Source organism: Microchirus variegatus, assembly GCF_963457635.1.
Source record: "Microchirus variegatus genome assembly, chromosome: 3".
Taxonomy (NCBI): domain Eukaryota; kingdom Metazoa; phylum Chordata; class Actinopteri; order Pleuronectiformes; family Soleidae; genus Microchirus; species Microchirus variegatus.
In genome coordinates, this window is record NC_139804.1 from 27,734,074 (window position 1) to 27,756,018 (window position 21,945).

At 40.2% G+C, this 21,945-nt stretch overlaps 1 protein-coding gene across 3 annotated transcripts in view; it reads left to right on the forward strand.

Moving 5' to 3' along the window:
* gria4a (glutamate receptor, ionotropic, AMPA 4a) overlaps window positions 1–14,268 on the forward strand; it is a gene marked incomplete at both ends in the record, with an annotated part of 108,190 nt that extends 93,922 nt beyond the window's left edge. Inside the window, 4 exons of one of the 3 annotated variants that reach the window (XM_083886687.1) lie at window positions 2,729–2,976; window positions 6,350–6,464; window positions 9,678–9,815; window positions 14,104–14,268. In XM_083886687.1, the coding sequence (XP_083742813.1) occupies window positions 2,729–2,976; window positions 6,350–6,464; window positions 9,678–9,815; window positions 14,104–14,268 (666 nt within the window). Of the gene's footprint in view, window positions 1–2,728; window positions 2,977–6,349; window positions 6,554–7,904; window positions 8,020–9,677; window positions 9,924–14,103 lie in introns of those variants that run through there. The other 2 variants (XM_083886688.1, XM_083886686.1) reach the window with 2 other exon arrangements.
* Between the last annotated feature and the right edge of the window lie 7,677 nt (window positions 14,269–21,945).

Genomic DNA, 21,945 nt, shown 5'->3' on the forward strand with positions numbered 1-21,945 from the left:
AGCACAAGGGGAGGAGGGACGTTTCAGCAGACAGTTTGTGCTTTTGTGAGCGGCTCTGGCATCATCAACGTAACGAGCGAGGCCTGAAGTCTGTGGAGGGTGAAAAAGCAATTTACTCTCCCTCAGCTGAGGGGATTCACCGCCACCACCACCATTAATTATCTGTGTGAATATGCACATGTATGCCAGCATGAATGTATGCATATTCATCAACATATGGGAGCGCGTACGTTCGTCTCACGCGAGCGTATTATCTGTGCGCTGACGTATATTTAAACGTCTGTTGTGTTTTTTTTCTATTGTGTGGAGGACCTGAAGGTGACTTACAGTGACCATTTCCTCCTGCACAGCCTCACTCATTGTTAAAGAATGTGGAAAGGGTCACGCCGTATCATCACATATCAAGCCCTCTAAGGCCAGATGCTGCTTTTTATGTGCACAGTCGTCATCATTACTGTCTCTCTCACTCTCTCCTTCCAACACACACACACACACACACACACTCATAGGTTTGTGCAGCTCTCCTTTTAAGGACTCTGCATTGACTTATTTGCACAGCCTAATCTAAGCGTCCCTAGCGGCCCCTCTTACCACAATTAAAATCTTACCCCTAATCTTAACCAGTTCCTTGGAAATGAGGTTCTGCCTCATTAGGACCAGGTTTTGGTCCCCATGAGGACTACTGGTTCTGACAAGGTCAGTGTTTATGCCAGAAAATGTCCTAGAGAGGCGACAAACGCAAGCACACATGCACACACAAAGGTGACCGTGCGCAACACAAGCACATGCAAATCATTTGTTTGGGTCCGATAAAGAAATGATCTGATAGAAGAATAGCGATGAATGGATGGATGGATTAAACATGAGGAATGAAAGTGATACTTAGCCTCGGGGGTTTAAAGACAGATCATTTTTCCCAGACAGAGAAATGGAAAAAGAAAAGGCAAGGAGAGAGATAAATGGTAGGATGGAGAGTGAGGGGGGAACCTGTTGGTCCTCTTAGATGTGAGTTACATTACAATGGTACGGGTATGCGTCATGCACTGGTGACACACACACACACACACACACACACACACGCACGCACGCCATCCCTGGGTGCTGGTTTGAGGAGCTGAAGCCATGGCTTGTGGCTCGCAGAGTGGCAGAGTAACAGAGAGGGGGAAACAGAACTCTGGTGGGGGTTGACAGTTTAACTCCTCCACTTGTTATTTTCACTCTTGAGTACGCACACTCACTGTTGCAGGACACTTTTGTGCACGTTGCGTAGACTTAGGCATTGATTTCCTGCAACGTTTTCCCCCTCAAGTATAGACAAAGCATAGTTCCCCAAACACACACAAATATATATATATATATATATATATATATATATATGTATACAATAATACAATATTTTCTATGATACTGAGCTGCACAAACACATCAGAGTTTCACTATTCCAGTCATAAGCTCATTTAGAGTAAGATTGATGCTTGACTTTTAGGAGAGATGTAGTGTTACATTTATATGTGGTTATAAATGTCATTTTATGCCAGAGGATAAGAATGGATGATGAAAGAGACAAACCCTCCATCAGCTGTGTAATTTTATTCAAGGACTATAATAGTCAGACGACTCTTCATCATACCAAATGAAATTTAAACTCTTACCGTGACTATATTTTTCTATACACAGAGGGGAAAAAAAGGGTCAAATCAATAAACAGTGAGTTGTGGTAATGAATAGGGCATTTTGTTTTCATCTCCTCTGATCTCATATTTACATCCCAGACCTTTCGTATTTGTCTCAGTGAGGATGGCATGATGATGATGATGATGATGATGATGATGATGTGAATAAGCAGAACTGTGAACATTTACAGAGGCTGATTTGAGCTTCAGTGAGATGTGATTGTCCATCCATGAGTAATAAGCTGTAATAACAGTTGTAATAACACAAAAACTCTCTTATTAATGGTTTACTGCTCATTTGGGAGACTGCACCTGCTCCAAAACCACTGCCTTGTGTTTGCTAACTAGCTACCTGATGTGTCTTCTTCAGAAACACACAGAAAAGCTCTGCCACTTTATTTAAATTTGCTATAATAATTAAAAAAAAATAAGTATAGAAGAAGAACAAAGAGAAGAGCAGACTGTGAGGCTGCAGGTATCACTGATCGAGGAAGAGGGAGACAAAGCCCTCAGATATATATCTTTTTAAGCAGATTTATGTTGTCATCCTCCTTTTCCTCACACGATATACTTCAGACACTGGTATAAGGAAATTCGATTAAGATGGAGTGATAGATAAGGTGACTCTAAATATTGTTGTTTAATGATTTTCATTTTTGGTTCTTTGTTTTTATCTAAGCACTCTGATCACATACCCTGGTATATGCAGTAGAACACTAGTTCTGATTTCCCTCCAAGTGCCACCAGAGGAAGCTCATGTAAACCTGGGAATATTGGAATACAAGAGTTTGGACTCACTGATGTGTTTTTAAACAACATATTCGGCTACATGAGCTCCACTTTCTCATTGTGATAAATTATGCTTGGTTTATAAAACCAAAAATCACCCACCCACATACAGTAGATCTTATGTAGGCATCCTAGCAATCTGTCATTTCTTTTCTGTTTCCCCTCACTTGGCACAAAATCTATACTTATCTCTGGGACAATCGAGCATTGTATGTGTACACAATTCTTCATTAACCTCTGCTCTCTCTCTCTCCTCTTCACCCCAGAGGTCCAAAATAGCTGTATACGAGAAGATGTGGTCATATATGAAATCCGCTGAGCCGACAGTCTTCACCAAAACCACGGCGGAAGGCGTGGCGAGGGTCCGCAAGTCCAAAGGGAAGTACGCCTTCCTGCTGGAGTCTACGATGAACGAGTACACGGAGCAGCGCAAGCCTTGCGACACCATGAAAGTCGGGGGGAACCTGGACTCCAAAGGATACGGCATTGCCACGCCGAAAGGCTCACAGTTAAGGTGGGTGGAATAGTGTAACAATAGGAGACAGTAACAAAGCTGATACTGTACTATTGCTGCGATATTCCACCTACCCTGCTGTGCCTTTTATATCACATGTAATTTAGCCTATCCCTGCTGTCGGGTGAAAACATCACATATCCAATTGGACTTGTTTAGATCTGACCTACAGGAGTTATGAGGATAACTCGCTCAAACTTAAGGCGTCATTGCAATGTTTGGAATCGAACAGGTTTTCCACCCATCAGCAGCGATGGACAAGTGCATTGAGAATGCAAATTTCATCATGTTTCCTTCCCCTTTTTTTAATTTCTTTGTCCCTCTGTTTCTGGCTCTGTCCTTTCCTGTGATATCCACCTGTTAATTTAGGGCCAGTTAGCTCCATTTCTGTGTCCTGTGTCACGTCGTTTGTGCGTCCCCCTACTGCTTGTGCCCATCCTCATTGTCCCTGCTCTTTCAGTCGCTCTGTCTCTCCACAGGGCCACCTTACAGGTAACTCTTTCCATTTGTCTGTTGTCCCGTTCCCTTTGTTTCTTTCATGCTGAGAAATGGTAGTCATGATGATGATGATGATGATAATGATGATGATGATGATTATCATAATAGGTGCATTTTATTAACTGGATGTGACTGCAAGGAGGGGCAGAACCTCTGACTGCTGCCACTACATACAGGGCCACAAGGGGGAATTTATAGATGAACAGCAAACAAAAAGTGAGAAATGAGAAATGTTGAGGGGCCTGGCCAACGGGGGGAATAGAAAGTCATCACAATACAGAATCCTACACCAACAATGCTGAGACACAAATTACTTCAATTGAACAACATCAAATGAAATGAAACCCAAATCGAGCAGTGCTCAGTCGTCTATTTAAAGAAACGCATGGCCGTGTGTGTATTTGTCAGACAGTGTGCGGCGGAGGAAGCAAACATGAAACTGGATATTGGCACAACAAAGTTGGTCCTTTTGTTCTGGTTTTCCCTCAGAAGCCACTTGTTTATCTGGCTTGTTAACATGAGCCTAAAGAAACAGTCCCAGAAGGTTTCCCTGAGGTATACTGGCAATGAAAGTAATTATTTTTCTACAAGTGACTGTGACATGCAGAGACAAAGTCTTCACAATGTGACAAGTGTCTCTTGAGGGAAAATAATTGAATAAATTCAGTAACGCTGGACCACTCTCTCTCTCTCTCTCTCTCTCTCTCTCTCTCTCTCTCTCTCTCTCTCTCTCTCTCTCTCTCTCTCTCTCTCTCTCTCTCTCTCTCTCTTTCTCTCTGTGTGTGTGTGTGTGTGTCTCTCTCTTTCTCTCTCTCTCTCTCTGTCAGCCAAACAAGAATCAGCCTCACGTCCTATCCCTATAACTTCCCCCTGTGTGTGGTGCAAAGAAGCCCCTTAAAACCACAGTCACTGTCGTTTATCTCTTGTTTCTGACAAAATTGGTTTTTCCGTTTATGGGGGGAAAGTGACAGACAGCAGGGTGGGTATAGGTTTCTTTCCTCTCCCCCACCAAAAACAAAAAAACTAAACAAAACAAAAAAAAAAGCTCATTTATCAGGACTTTCTACAGTTGTCTCTGACTTCTCTCAATCAGCGGAAAACCCTGTCTACCAGGTGCACGCATGTGGCTGGGAGTGTGCACGTCAGGTGAGCCTGCCTCTCCTTTCACTGCACTAATCACAGTGTTCATTTGAATCGATGATGTTGATGAGGAGGACGGCTAACCTGATAATTGAAATGAATGCTAGGGTATGTGTACTTTCTGAAGTCTAGCTACCTTTTTTTTTTTACATGATGTGTGACTGTAGTTCTCATGACACGGATATGTTGACCTGTTTTCATCCATACGATGAGTCATGGCCTGTAGCTCCGATCACCCCAGAGAACACTCTGTCTCTCTCTCTGAATCTCTCGATCGTCTTTACTTCAGAGAGTAAAGACGATCGTTGACGATAAGGAATCGAAAAAATCAGAGGAAACAAAATGTGAATATAAATTGTGCATGCATCATTTGTTTTCGAGTATTGAGCCTGAACTGAAAATCATTCAGTCACAAGCTCTGGGATGATAGGACGTCCAGACAGAAACATGCAGGCTGTGACTGCAAAAACTGACGCTTTTGTGGCGATGAGCTGCAATTACAATATCTCACGAACAAAAGAGTTGACAGCAGAAGGTTATTAGCTGCAGAACATCCATCCATCCATTTTCTACCGCTTTATCCTCCACATGAGGGTCGCGGGGGGGGGGGGGGGGGGGCACACTGTGCCAATCTCAGCTGACATAGGCTGATAGGCGGGATACACTCTCACATTCACACCTACAGTCAATTTAGAGTTATCCTCTGCTGCAGAACGTGTCCGGCTTTAAAAAGTGCGTTTAAAGATGAATCCACAGTTGCGCGACCAAAATCAATTTCGAGAGATTTGAAAATAACTCCAGATCTGATCCATTAACCTCGTCCATACGTTTCTGTTGAAGCTATTGTCGCGTTATAAATTGATAGTATGGATTCATTGCGGTCCTCTTGCTGAGCGGTTATTTCCAAATGTCACAGTCATAAGGACGTTTCCCGAGGATGGTTTCTCTTTTTTTTTTTGTTTTCAAGTGGACTCGAGTGTTTTTCGTCAATGCAGAAGCTGTTAAAACCTTTTTAAAAATCCATGCTTTTAACTAGATTGCGATCAATGAAGACGACAGATTTACCCCTTAGGTTTCAAATATTGGCTATTTCATTTTACCAATACGCTAAAAAAGAACAAGTTAATCTCTTTGGGGAACGTACCAGAAATAATGAAGATGAACGCATTGTACACAAGTAGCATTAATGCTCAATATTTGGCCTGGTGTCCCTGAATCTTGTTTTGGAGGTCAGTGCCTTCAGGGGTGAGAGCAGGAGGGCTCACACACACACACACACACACACACACACACACACACACACACACACACACACACACATGCAGATGACAGTGGGGAGGGCAGAGCACCATGGTTAACATAATTCATACCCACAGTCTGACACTTAACAGCGGAGCTTCCTCTGTTAGTCTAACCCTGTACAGGAGAGTGATGCACAGAGACAGTAACATGACAGAGGATGTGAGATCAGAACAGAAATTCTGTGAAAAAACGTCTCTGAAGTGGAGAGAAATTCATAGAGAAGAAGAAAATGTTGTCTGGGGTGCATCCATCCCCACTAACCCACCTTTGTCTGCTCAACCCCCTCTGACTTCTCCCTCTCCTCCTTTCCCCCCCCCCCCCTCCCTCCCTCTTCCTCCTGGCTGTCGTTTTCCCACATCCATCGTGTCCGTTTGTCCCTCCATCCTCTGCTCTGACCAAACTATCTTATCTGTCCCTCCTTTTTTACTTAAAGAAATGCGGTCAACCTGGCCGTGCTAAAGCTCAACGAGCAGGGCCTGTTGGACAAATTGAAAAACAAGTGGTGGTATGACAAAGGAGAATGTGGCAGCGGGGGAGGGGACTCCAAGGTTAGCCCTCTCTGTCTGCCCACCCCACCACTAGGGGACGGGGGCCGTTCACCGGCTGGGCAGCCTGCAACGGTCCCCGTCCTGAGAGTGTAACGCACGCATCTGCCCTGGCAAAGAGTCGACAACAGACAGCTTCAAAAAATAAACACGGTGTTGCACTGATGTCAGTGGTGTGTGCCCTTTTGATATATGAAAGGTTCAGACTCAGTGACAAAGGTACAACACTGCTTGTTAAAATACAGAAAAAGTTAACTTTATTTTGTTTTGGAATTTAACAATTTGGCTTGAGTTTGTTACAGATTTAGATATAGATTATTATATTACATTACTATGTGTAATGTTTGGGCATTAGGAATGTATTTTTTCCTGTTTTTAATGGAGGGAAATTTCTTTTTTTTTTCGTATGGCAAAATCTGACAAGCCCGTCTAAAAGGTCACAGTGCAAGGTAATGGGATGTTGGTTCAGTTTAAGGAAGGCAGCTACTGTCAAGACAGGAATATTCGCCCCCTAGTGGTAGCTCTGGGGAGAGGAGTGATGAGATGGCAGTCTGGAGTTAAACTGATCTTTATCACCCCTTCAGCTGTATCTCTCAAGAATATGACAGACAAAATAGGTGATAAGACGTTCCTTGGGGAAAAAATATTGAGTTATGCTCAGGGATTATATATTGCAGCCAGTACTTATTATTAGTTCTAGTTCTTTCTTATTCCATTTATTTTATTCAACAGCAATAAACCCATCTTGTTCAAATCACAATGCCATTAATGCCATTACATACGGCAAACGAAACAATTTCCCCGTGCTTACAGATGCATGACGCTGAGAGCAAGTTGCTACGCTTATATTTTATTATACTTTATATTTATATTAGTAGCATTTCCCCCCGATCTGTTGTTACTGTACATTAGTTTCAGATTAGACATGGAAGTGTAAGATGTGAACACCAAATAACTGCAGGCCAAACGCTGACCTAAAATCAAAGAATAATCCCTCTGTAGTTCCTCTGTAGATGTTCTGAGAAATCCTCAGACACGTTTTTTCCAGTTCTGTCTCACTTCATTCAGCTCACTCTTCCGGTTCTAACACAGTGCCAGCCTTTGTGCGCATAGTCCTGGCTTAACAGTGCTGGCCTCTGTCGAGCGTAAGGACAAGCTGGGGCAGCATGGGTGTGTTACCTGTCGTGACAAAGGTGGGTCCCACTCATATGTCTGTAGCTCGCTTTAGCTCCTCGCCTCCCCCCAGCCCCTCGTGAACGAGCGTACACACATGTACTCAGTGGGATCCATGCTAGGTCACCTGATGTTGTTGTTGTTGTTGTTGTTGTTGATTTTTCTGATACATTTCTATGTGACTGAGCTGTGCAATGCAAATGTTAAATACCTTAATAACATAAAATAACATAACCTATGATGTTATTTATGTTATTTTTACACGCGAAGAACCCCGGTAAACCTTGCAGTTTTGAAACTGAGCGAAGCAGGCGTCTTAGACAAACTGAAAAACAAATGGTGGTATGACAAGGGAGAGTGTGGACCCAAGGACTCTGGAAGTAAGGTCAGTCTCATGCTGCTGCTGCGGCCCACAGACCGCTAGCTATAATCCCTCATCCTGAATACGCTCCAGATTACTGCAACTGTCTTAAAAAAAGAGCATTTTAAACACTGTAACATCACTTGAATGTGCCAAACTAGACTAGACGATCTATTTTAGTGGTTTCATTTCTTTTCCCTATTTGTATTTCAGTGCTGGATCACATTAAGATAAATTGGCATCAGATTAAACTCTTGATTCTAGATTCTTCCTCAGTCTCTGTAGCAATCTGTGGCAAACCCATCTTCATTACAGTCAGCATTAGGACTCTACTGTACACTTTTGATTGTCATCTGCCAACTTTCACTCACATGTTTTTGTTTTGATCTCATACACTATAGCCCATTTTTTTTGGTAGCCTGAAACCCATCCACAAAGATGAGATGTGTCTTAAGCTCCAGCAAAAAAAAATTGATTTGAAATTATTGGCTTTTATCTCTTCATGTTGAACATAATTTTTGCCACACGGCAGACTGTTTACACTCAGGCTTGGTAAGGCTTTATTTTACTGGTTCATGTTTTTCCGATCATGTTGTGGAACATCTACCATTGTGTACCAATTCCAGGTCAATTCAATTTTTGGACATTTAAATTTTAATATTTTAACATTGATATTTGACAGTCACTGCAGAACAGGTCTATTGACCATTCAGCCAAGGCAACTTTTATTCATGCATTGAACAAATACATAAACAACAATTATAAAATATCAAATATATTATAAATAAATAACATTATTCATTCAATTATTCATGCATAATGTATTATTCACCACATGGGCAGTGATTAAGCTGTTACTTCCTGTGGAAAAACCAACATTTCTATGTAAGCTCAAACACAATTAGCCTAATTATAGCTTCAGTAATAACCGGTAATTAAAACCCGATAACACTGCTCTTGTAAAATTTATTTGGAAAATGACAAACCTGTGAAATAAAGCGCTACCATTACTTTATGATAGTGATGCTGTTTAAGTGTTATAGCTAATTCATACTGCATCTGCCAGCACTTTAAACACAGTCAGCAGTTACTGTTGTTCAGAGTAGAAACACTTTTTTATTGTGAAACTCCAGATGTTGAGAACAGAGAACATTAAAACTACAGTGACATGTCACAAGCCTGCTCTGTAATATATCTATATATATTTAACTATTATTGCTTTAAGCTGTGGTGATATTATTGTGTGTAGTTCTGTAGTACTAAAATGTCACAGATGTGTAGTAAAGTGTGTATATAACTGTTGTGGTGATGGTTGTATAGTCGTTAGCCGTAGATTGTAACACCATAAAGTAGAGTAGAATTAAATAATACTGTAGTAACAGGATAACACTGGATTTTGGCTGCTAATATTTAGTTTTCTTTGACAACCTCTTTCTCTTTGTCTCTGTCTGCTTTTTCCTGCCTCTTATCTGCTCTCTGAACTCCTCCCCTCTTCATCTATTGTCCCTCCTTCGCCTCCTTCACTATCAATCACGTCTCCTATCTTTACTTCACTACTCCACCTCCTTTCCCTCATATTTTCCATGCACGTACCTAAACGAACAAACCCATCCTTTAACCCCGCACGTGGCCTCCACCTCCCCCCCGCCCCGCCCCCCATCGCTCTCTCTCTCTCTCTCCAGGACAAGTCATCACAGGCCCTGAGCCTGTCCAACGTGGCCGGGGTCTTCTACATCCTCGTGGGCGGCCTGGGCCTGGCCATGCTGGTGGCCCTGGTCGAGTTCTGCTACAAGTCACGGGCCGAAGCTAAGCGCATGAAGGTGGACCTTAGCCCCCCCCACTGCCCCAGCCCCTCCCCCAGCACCCAGAATCTAGCCACTTATAGGGAGGGGTACAACGTGTACGGCTCCGAGGGGGTCAAGATATAGGGGTAGGATTTAGAGGCTCCCATACATAGGTGGGGTTACTGGTGGTGTTGATCATGGTGATGGTGCTGTAGACTTTTGTACTGTCCATGTAGACGCAGCCACATGCAACTGTGCTGTTCTTCATGTAACATATGAGGATGTGGTCAAGCATTGTGGAACCAACAAAGCTCCTTATGTTTTTTGGTTTTTTTGCCTGTTTTATTTCTATATCTATATATAAATTGGCCCCATTTGCTTTGTTAAAGATTATTGTTGCCAATTTAATTTTTATTTATATATATTGGACTAATATTTAATATTTTTTTGCTAGTTTTGTTACAGTTCTTATTTTTCATCCCAGACTAGAATGGGGTTAGATACAGTATGTGTGACTACAGCTTTGGTTCCATCGTCTTTGGCTGCAGATGATGATGATGATGATGATGATGTTGATGATGATGGTGGTGATGCTCTTTGCCGATGACTTGGCTAGGCACCTGCATTGTAATCTTAGGTAATAACAAAATATTGAGAAAGCAGGGATGTACAACTCCAGCCTCACGGTCTGCCACAGGATCAAACATGTTTAAATGATCCACCGAAAAATAATAAGACAAAGAAAACTCCTTTTTAGCAGCCTAAATCATCCAGTGTTATCTTGTTACTACAGTATTATTTAATTCTACTTTACCTTATGGTATTAACCCTTTAAGGTACGCACCAAGAAAAAAGCAAAGGAAAAATTATTTGTTTGCATTTTTTATTATTTGATTTTATTTACTTATGATAACAACAATCAATATATATATATATATATCGATATATATAACAAATAATAAATATATATATATATTTGTTTAGCATTTTTTGCAAATCTATAAAATATAAGCATGTAAAAACTCTTTGTACACAGTTTATATTGATGACAACAAAATAGAAATGGCTTCCTGATATTGACTTACCATATAAAAGTCTATCTTAAACCCCTACAGTATGATTTTTGTTAGGGATGGTGAACTGAACTTTCTTGAAATCACAGAAGTTTCTTAGTGCTGTGATCCTTATTCAAATCAAACTGCTTCAAGCCACAAATTAATTAGCTGTCGTGTGGACTCCACTCTGGCTCAACCCAAATATCTAGGAAGGAGAGAAATAACGACATGACTAGAGCCGTCAGTGATTCGTCACCGTGTCAGAAGTTGTTTCTTTGATGAGCTATAAAAGCGGAAAAACACACACAGTGAACATAATGATTTGCTCCTGTCCATTCAGGTATTATATTTAATCAGAGGTGTCTGTATTATAACAAGAAAAACACCAGCAGTTTTTAATTACTTTCACTTTTTGTTCAGATATTATCAACCTCAGGTGGTTAAAGGTGCATTATGTAATAAATCTAAATCAACTGGCCATAAAATCCTCCTAATATGTCACAGAGACTCAGGAATAATGTTCATATAACAAACTGAACTCACCAACAACAACAGTGCAGCCAAAATATTTGCATTAAAAATATATGTTTATGTTTTGAGATCATGTTTTGGCATGTGGCGCCACCTACCGCCGTCTACCAATCATTGCAGTCAGTAGAGTCTCAGCTGCCGAGCAACCACGGGGTTGCCAGTTACGTCAGAAAACAAAACCTAAAAGACCTCTGTATTTTGAATTTGAATGTAGTAACTGTTTTGGCCACATTCTTACATATGGCACCTTTAAATTATGTGTAAAAAAAAAAAAAAAAATTTAATAGATCCGCATTTCTAGTTTGTAGGACTATACCAAAGTCCTACAGGAGTTGTGCACCCCCGCTTGTCGATGCTCCAAACAGGCGTTTTGACTTGTACCAGCCATCACGACTGTATAACAGCCCAGTTACTTAGTGTTAACGCAGACGAATAATCAACGAGAACACTTCATATAGAAAGGCTACCTGGTGAGGCTGCTGTAAAATGTTTATTAATGTTAAATTGCAATTAACTAATAGAGAAGGAAACGCTGAACTTTCAATTTCTTCTGCTGAGCAAACCTTTCAGACGATCGCCTTATTGAATGCAGAGGATGCAAAAAATAAAGTGAACAAAATGTGACGCACTAAATATCAGCCATTGTCTGTTCAACTGTAACAGCACCAACTTAAAATGAAATACAAAGTTTAGCACAAATAAACCACTTTAAGTGTGGAGCAGTTTTGGACTCCACTCAAAAGCGATAACACAGCTCTTAACTGCATTTCCTCCCGCTCTCTGCAGTGCAACTGACTGGACCTGTGCCATATTCGCCCCCAACTTTAATCATCTAAAGGAGTTTAAAGTTGTAAAAGTATACCATCTAAAAATCCAAGACAATATAGACAATATAGAGTCCCGGTTTTTGCAGTCACTTGTTTTTTTCTCTTTAGGTTTTAATTGAGCGGAACATAAAAATGACAGAACTGATGTCCCAGTTTCTGGCAGTGTGTTACCATTCACAGCTGTTTTATGTTATTTTATGTTATAATAGAACTTCATTATTAACTATGGTTAATAAGCAAAACAACAAATTGCTATGTGTCAGAAAGTGAAGCATATTATCTTCCCTGGCATCATTTACAGTGGTTAAACTCTCTATTGCTGACGGTTTTTGTGTAAAACCCTGTAAAACATGAGTGATATTACAGACTTTTTAAGAAGTGACTCTGTCACTCTGAAAATCAAGTTTTCTGGCAATGAGAGGATTGAGGTTTCCATTCTACAGCAGCGACTGAGAGTGAACAGAAAAATCATCGAGTAGCCTTTCTGTGTGAAGTGTCGCCCGACTCTGAGCAGTATCGTCAGTCACTCCCTCTCTATAAATCTGAAAACCTCCATGTTTACCTTCTCTCTTTCCAAAATCCTCACCTTCCAAATCCTTACCCCCGAATCTGTCAGATTATTGAAAACCCACAACCCACAAAATGCATGGTCACCTATGAAATGCAGATGTCTACGATCTAAACCCACGTGTGTCTCTGTTGTCCGTGTTTGGTGGATGTTGCCTGCTTCTGCATTTTATTCACCGTGCTAGTGTGACAGTCGAAGGGAGATTTGAATTTGTACACGTTTGGGGTGCATTCACACCGCTCACACCAGCGTACACGTGAGCAGATCATGTGATTCACATCCTGCTGTGGTTACTGTTCCCCTAATTGACAGGCGGGGGCAGCACAACGCAACAAGAGACACTGAAACACCAACAAAGGCAGGAAGGAAGACTTGATGCCAGAAAACATAGATATAAACCATGCATAGACACCACATCAAGTAGACATGGAAACTATCTTTTGTTTTTCGCGACAAAATGTGCTGATGTTTTTTATTTAGCCAGGAAGGTCCCACAGGGAGTCCTGGTCAAGATAGCAGCGGAGATAGTACAAATAGTTACAGATTCAACCCTTTAACACCGAGCGTATCGCTGACGACATGTTCGCACAAACGCACTCTGCGTTACCGTAGTTACGAGATGGTTTGTGCCATCGGAAAAATTTAGTAGTAGTATTAGTACATAGTTTCCATTTTTTGGCCTGTTTTTGCAAATTAAGAGACAAAGAAACATTGAGAGTCTCAAATTTAACATGCAAAATCTGTTGTTTGTGTACAACTGCAGTGTTTAAATTGTTAAAACGGTATTTTATTTAAAGTAAATTGTAAATAACTGCCAGAAAAAGTTGGAAAACTGGGCAAAAGCAAGGACATTTTCTGGTCCCTTTATGGTTCAAATGGGCAGAAAAAGGTCCAGATGGGCATTTTGAAGTTTAAGTGTTAAAGGGTAAAGTTTTTAAAATGTAATGATTCGTATTCATTTCATATTCTCTGGCAGAAAATTATAGACAGATAATAATTGTAAATTGTATGTATAAAATTGTAAAAAAAATTGCTATAAAAGGCACAAGAGTACGGCATTGTACTGCTCCCTCAAGGCAGTGACATATTCTCCTGCAGTCAATGCGTTAAAATTACTTTTTTCCCATTGAAGCAGTTATGTGTAAGTGCACCCCAGACTTTTTCATGTGTACAGATAGATACCAGCACGTGCATGTTTAAAAGTTTCGCATGCATTTTGCAAAGAAATGTCTGTGTCTTTGCATGCACAGTAGCTGCAGCTGTTGCCAAATGTCTGCACAAGATGTCTTCCTTTAACAACAAACTCTCCGCTCTGCCCTCTCCTCCGTCTTTGCCTCGTATAGCTGTCGTTTTCCGAAGCCATGCGGAACAAGGCCCGTCTGTCCATCACAGGAAGTGTGGGGGAGAATGGCCGCGTCCTGACGCCAGACTGCCCCAAAGCTGTGCATGCTGGCCACGCCTCCCTCAGACACCCCGGCCTTGCAGTGGTCTCCTCTGGACTGCCCTGAAAACCAAAAACACCTGCCGTGCCTTACTGACACACACACACACACACACACACACACACACACACAGACTTTGACAAGGACACACACGTCTCCATATATGTGCATACAAACAGTACTATCACACACATCCTATCATAACACACACGTGCATAAAGTTAAGCTCAAATACAAATACTCAAACACACATTTTTACACACTTGAATACACAAACATCATCTCACTTTCCTGTTGCCATGGAATTATTTTACAAGACACGCGCAAAATACGACTATGTATTGACCAGCGGAGGAAAAAATATGAACAACTACAACAACAATGGCTGTCACGATTGCCTGCAGCATTTCTTTTTTTCTTTCTTTCTTTCTTTTGTTCTTTTTTTTTTGAGAGGATACCGTCTTGATTTCTACACCACAACAGGAAAGCCAGCACAGACATACGTGACATGAACTATGAGAGCTGTGAACATGAGAACTGAACAGATCATGATGATGATTGTGATCAAGATGATGATCACAGCTGACAGTTAAAAACAACAACTTTGCTCTGTCTACATTGGAAAAATGCCTTACCAAGACTACAAACCTTGTTTTCATCGTCATCCTCATCATCATCATCATCATGGTCTTTTAATCATTTTTGTTTGTCTTGCCTGCAAAGATTGAGTGCCAGGTATTTTTCACCCATAGAAGACCAGAAAACTGTAAGCTTGAACGTTTGGACTGTGTAAAACTCACTTCTTTGCCATGGACTGAACGAAAAAATGCTTTCTTACTACACGTAACGGAATGATTTCTCGTCCCCAAAACCAGCGAGATAATCAGCCAATATAGAAACAGAAGTAACCTCGAAACATGTTTGCCATTCAATTCACAGGGGTTTGTAAAAGACAAAAAAAGAAACTGTAGTACTTAAAGAAATCAGTCATCAAAATCATAAACATGATGGTAGAAAAGCGAGAAAAAGAAATAGTGTTTTTTTTTTCTGGCTTGTGGCAAAGGCAAGGTTCAAGCTGTGCATTCAGTGGTGGAAAAGAAAACGAAATGTTGGACGAGCTGAAGATGGCTACCGGACAAACTGCTTGTGAACAGGACGTCTTGGCCTTTTACAGAACGGTGGAGGGAAATGCGGTGTTTAAACCATGTGGGATAAAAAAAATCCTTTCAGTTGTGCAAAAAAGATCCAGCCTCCGTGTCCCCATGAATAATTGATCCAGGCATGGGGGGATCCAACATTTTCCCACGTTGGGGTGTCCTGATGAGTTCTTTTAATCGTCTGTAATAGAACCGAGAGTAATTGATCTGTTCTGTGTGCGCCTCATTTGAACTGAGTCATACAGTAAAGACGAAACGTATTCCGCTGGGCAGTTTGGTTGTCGTTTGGGGTCCTCGGTCCTTCCCTGTGAGCGGGGAAAAAGGCACCAGATCAGATCAGATCGCTTGCTTTTTAAAACTGTTGTAAATAACTGCGTAGCAGAACAGAGCTCACCTCTCTTTTTAAAAAAAAAATCATCTTAGATAACAATTCATTGCAATAATGAATATTAAAGAAAAATGCCACTACTTGTAATTAAGATAAAAATCCTTTTTTTAATAAATCTACATATTATATATAAAACAAATAAATAAATATATATATATATATATCTATAGAGAGCTATAGAAACCATTGATCACTGATTGTCAGAGGCTGTGGCATACATTCTGTTATATGGCTGTTTTTTTTTGATAACTTGAGAATATAATATGCCACCGTCTTTGTGTGTCCTGCTCAACACTGAATGTCCATCTGGTACACACACACACACACATGCAGGAAATGCACGCACACGCACACACATTGCTGCATTCACAGGGTCAGCGCAGAGCACTGGAGGGGAGAGGAGGATTTTGTTATTTTGCCTGTTTGTCTTTTCACTGCTTTTCATTGTCTAACTGTGCGTGTTTCCCCCCCCCCCCCCCAAAAAAAAACCCTCTCTGAAAAGGCCCCAGTGAAAGTGTACATGACAATGTTCAACACTGATACTGATGCAAAGGGGACACATTTGTGCCGGCCCTCAAGAGGACGGGCTCCTGTCCATTACTGTACTGTCGGGGGAAACAATGCGCTCTGACATTTCAAAAGTGTAGCGTTTGTGTTGCTTTTCACGTCACCTCTGTGCTTTCAGTGTCGTTTGTTTTCCCCCTCCCATCAAATGTGAGTCAGTTTGAAAACTGAGAGTTCAAAATTGAAGAGGGTTGGTGCTTTTTGTGGATTCGCCGTATTCTGTGTTGCAGCCTTTTGGAACATCTGTTTGCTGTTTGGCCTTGGAAATGAGAAAGAAAATGCATCAGACTTGCAGGGACACGGTGTATGTGGGAGGGAAACATTGTGTTTTCTGTACTGCTCACCTCTGCTCTTCTTCCTTGTCCTTGTTTTCTACATTTCTGTCCAACCTCCCACCTCTCTTGTGCTATCTGCTCTCACTTGCCCTCCAGTCCTATACTGCGAGACAAAAGTGCAAATGCAAATGGACGCATTGTCCGACCAGATAAACTACAGCATCATGGGCAAAGATGAAAGAGGAGTTCCAGTCAGATCATTGCATAGCTTTTGCAATGTGCAACATTATCACCAAAAAAAAAAAAAAAAAAAATCTTTGAACGACACCCTGTCAAATTCACACACATCATTCATCCTGAATTAAATAAATGTAGGTCAAATTTAACAGACTAAAGTTTAAATAGAAAATAAGATCATCAAACAAGTATTTAAAACAGAATCTGAAACTAAGACAGTTTCCATCAATCCAGCATGTAACTAATAGTGGGTTTCTATAATGGATGCATTTGCAAAAGACAGTCGACACTGTTCACCAGACCAGACACACAGGCCGTTCATCGGTATATGACACTGTTGTTTATTTCTTTGCCAACCTCCAGCACATGAGATTTCATGCACAGACAGCGAAAAAAGGCTGACTGCTGGCTTTAACACTGTTCTTCTTCTCTTCCTTTATTTCTCTCTTTCCATTTTGTTTCTTTTTCTAGTAAAACATCAATGCTGACGCTGCTTTGTCTGTCTGTGGTTTTTCTATCCAGGTCATGTTTGTGTTGTTTGTAGCCACGTCGTTAATAGTTCTTGGGGGCACTTTGTCATTTCTGTCGTTCATTTATCAGTCCTAAAATACTGTTTGTAGAGAAAGTTTTGTGTGAAATGGACCAGACACACAAGGTAAGTTAAAAAAAATTAAAGTATGGGTTGAAGGCAAGTGGCAATCAGTCATGATGTCACCCGCAGGAATCTGAACTTTAATTCTAAAGCCTCAGATTTGTGATTCGGCTAAAATCATGTTGAGGTTTTGGAAACAGAAATTCTCAGATATCACCTGCAACCAGGTTGCTATTGGACGTAACCAGCTGTCAATCACACTCGTGTCCACAGTCCACTTACGTGTGCTAGGTTTGACTGTCTAGTTTCCTCTTAAATGTCCCATATTATACCCTATTTCTCCAAGTTAACCTAGTTCCCTGGTGTCCTAATGAACATGTCTGTGACATGCTTTGGTCAAAATACCATAAAGATGAAGCACCACAGCAGTTCAATCACCCTGACAAAACAGCCCTGTTCACAACGCTCTGGTTAGTGGTATGTCTTTCGGTCCACCTTAAAGGTCCACCTTAAAAAAAAAAGTAAAACGATACTTAAGGGACAGGAAATGACATCAGCCACAGAGGCTACTGGGAGCTAACAGCAGTTAGCGTTTGGAAAAGTGATAATTTTCAGGCTCTAGCAGGCACATTGCTGTCATATATAACATGTATCCACTGGACAGATAAATCCTCTGAGGCTGGAAGTTTGTGTAGAACTCTGTGCTGCACTGTGGAGCCAAGAATAGAACTTTTCGCGGACTTCACTCTCGCGTGTTTTACGGACAAAGTGGAGCTCCGTAAGACAACAATTCCAGGAATTTAGCATATTGTGACGTCCCAGTGAGTGCAGAAGTCAACAGTGTGTGTTTTATCTCCTGTACTTAGACTGAGGAGGACCACAAAAACATGAGTGAGTCATCTTTTTTCACACTTTGGCGACTGATGGGACCTCCAGAGTCCCAAATATAAGGATTTAAATTATTAAAAAGTTGATTTTGCATAATATGGGATCTTAAAAGGGGACATCATTTACAAAAGCATCATCATTTGATATTGAAGAAGATTCAACTAGCGACCATTAGACCATTGACTCCTGTAGAATATTAACTGGTGTTACAAATCATGTGAGAAATAGACAGTGTTCTGGACTTCAATTCAAAAGGGAATTATTTGTGCAACCAAGTTGACCTCTAGTGGCCATTCAAAATATTGCTACCTCCGGGTTTGTTTCAGAAAAGAAACGAGAAGACTACAACCTTTTTTTTTAATAGTCCACGGTAGCTACAAAGCTTTTCATTTGCATAAATAACAAATAAGATTTAATTATGCTTCTCTATAAATAACTATTTTAATTATGTTCCATAAATAAATACCCCCCAGCCACCCTAAAATCAGTTTGCACACATCTGGGTCTCTAAAAGTACACAGACACATAAGAGCATTTGACTGGAAATAAAATTCAAACTACAGCCAGAATTTTAAATAATTTAATTAAGCTCAAGGACAGAGGGGTTTTTTTTATGATTATTGTCAGCTCTTTGTTTATGAACAGTCTCTGCTGCTGTGGGGCTAAAATAAAAAAAAAACCTTCCCTGCTGTGATTTTGTCATCTGAGCTCTTTTCTTTGGTCCATGGAGACCTAACACGACTAATGCAGAGTCTTCACTGACAAGCATTTCCCATTATTTTCCATCACACTCTCTCACACACACATACACACACTTACATGCTGCTGGGTTCTTTCTGACAAGCATTTTCCATTTAACTAAATATGACGCAAACTAACACTTTTGAGACAGTTTTGCTTTCCTTTGAACCTTTTAACACAACAGCCCGTTCACCCTTTTCTCAACCCCTCTTCATTTCCAATTGCTCTTTTTATTATCCTCCTTTACTTTTCCCATCATAATTCATCTCTCCATTTTTCCATATACTGGTACAGTCATTCAAATAGAAATAAATGGTCCTCAACTGGACCCACAGTGCAGATGCAGGAGGCTGAGTCACACTCAGTGATGTATTACAAATGATAAACTGAATCCATTCTAGAAGGCATGTTGAGAATGACAGAGCAGTGGAAGAATCAGTGAAAGAGCAAAACAAAAATCATGTAGAAAAGGTTTTAAGACCACAAAAGTTAGTATGGGAGTTCACCACCGGAGTATCAAAAATTGAATATACTGTAGCAAAGACTACCAAGGAGTATTAATATGCAGGTGGTGATCAACATGATGAACAGCAACTGTGGTAAACAAGAGAAGGAAAGTGGGTCAGACTGAAAAGGCTGGAAACTGACAACAGGTAGACAAACAACTGACAACCATATAATATGAAGGGGAGAAAAGGGGGAAAATACCAGAGAGAACAAACTCGGGTATTAAAAACTCCCATCATCTATATGAATTGGTACTAAACACATTGATTGTCACAGCAAATCCAAAAAAAGAGTGTAGTTTAAATTTTAGACAGAGTGAATCAAAAGGAACTTATTAGAGGTTTATTAAAATCAGGATTGGTGTCTGATGATGGATCGTTGATCTTTTCCGTCACACTCAAAAAGAAGTGATAAGTCATTTCTGATGAGAAAAGTATCTGAAAATATTTATTACAGACGTCGGCACAGCACATCTTTCAATGCACGCCCTAAAAAATGTATTACATGATGATTTTGTTGAATAAAATGTATACTTATTTGACATTTACATGACATACATTACAAACTTATTCAAAAACCCTTTAATAGTTCATTCGCACCTCATCCCTTTAGCCCCCCAGCATTAACATTTAAAACATTTGTGCATTTGAACACATTGTACTGTATAAAACATTAAACTCTGACGTGTGTTAATTAATTAATTATGGACATATCCCTTTAATGAGCGTAGAAAACGGAACATTATAAACTTCACGATGGAAGAATCCATTCCATGACGATTGTATTAGTCTGCATCCGTTTGTGGCAACTACTGTACATTTATTTTAATCTCTGTGCAGGTAACACACAGTATGTAAATATGTACATATTATAATTACAGTATCTGTATTGATGAGAGGGAATGAGGTTGATCACAAACACTATGATAATGCTACAGAAAGACATGCTGGGTACGGCCACTGGTTTTCAAATCCGAAAACATAAAATATTGCTCTAGCCTTCAGGCAAAAATAACAAAGCTTGCACTCGTACAGAAAACTGAGTCACGTTCTTCTTATTCTCTTTTTCATTATTCTTTAAAAGCAATGTAAAAACATGAAGGTTTAACCGACCTAACAAAAGCAGTACTGGAGGGTTTGATTATTATTTTTTTTAGTTCTGATCGAAACAGAATTCAGTCACAGAGTAGTGTTGATTTTAGTGGCTCTGTGTGTCTGTCTGTTTGTTAGTTTGTGCTTCCACACTTGCACTTGCCAATATGACCAACAGAGGCCGCCAGAGGCTTGTAAGTCTGCCATCTCTGATTGCCTTGTTTTACTCTAGACAGTTATTTGGAAACCACTGCCAGTTTGAAATATATAATATAAAAATGTATGTACACATATTCATGTAAATCAACGATAAAATGTATAATCCAGAAGAAAATAACTAAATTGGGCAGTTGATCAGGTCATGAGTTGATAAAAAGACAAATGGTTGTTAGCTCAGAACAAATCTATGAAAAGTAATAATGTTCTTCAGGGAATATTGTGTATAGCAGTTGAATTAGGCCTCAGTTTCCATTAGCCAGTATGTTTATAGCACATATTATATGTTTAAAATACAAGGGGAGGAAAATACCATCATTCAGTAATATTTTGACCCAGCGTGTCCTCATACAACATCCAGCAGCAGCAGCTCACCACAGATCTTCAGACTCTCCTCTGTGTCCACAAATCTAAACGTCAAACTTAAATGGGCCTCTCTCTCTTTTTTTTCTCTCTCCACAGAAGGGATTTTCTCACATGTCACAACAGGAACAGCATCAGTGTCACTAATGAAATAATTAGCTGCTTCAGTTTTAGGGTCTTCACTGTCAAACCGCCATGACCTGCTGAGACTCTTTAACAGAATTAAACAATTATGAATGTCACAAGAAAACACTAATTCTTTAACTGGCTACTGTGGGAAACAGCTATGATATACAGTATTGATCGAAAAGCATTCCCACTTCAATTAAATTTGAAACAACAAGAACCTGACATTAAAACATATAAAGCATAAAGATCTTTGTACATTTGTGAGTTTTGTTATTTTAATGCTAGAAGCTTAATTATATAGATAAGCGCCCAAATACTGGATTTATGGATCTATGATCCCTTTCTCTTATATATAACATTTTCTATAATATGTTGCATTTATGTATCTACACTGCACCTTTTGTGCATGAGTGTATTTCGGGAAAATGCTTCAACTATGTTATATCTTCAGCCATTGAACAGCTGTGTGTAACACGCAAATCCAATATATTTGTTGTCATGGCATCTTTTATGCTTTTAATGAAGACAACATAAGGCACTTCTTTAGCATGATGGTTATAAATATATCACCCCTCTAACTCTGTCTTCTCTTTGG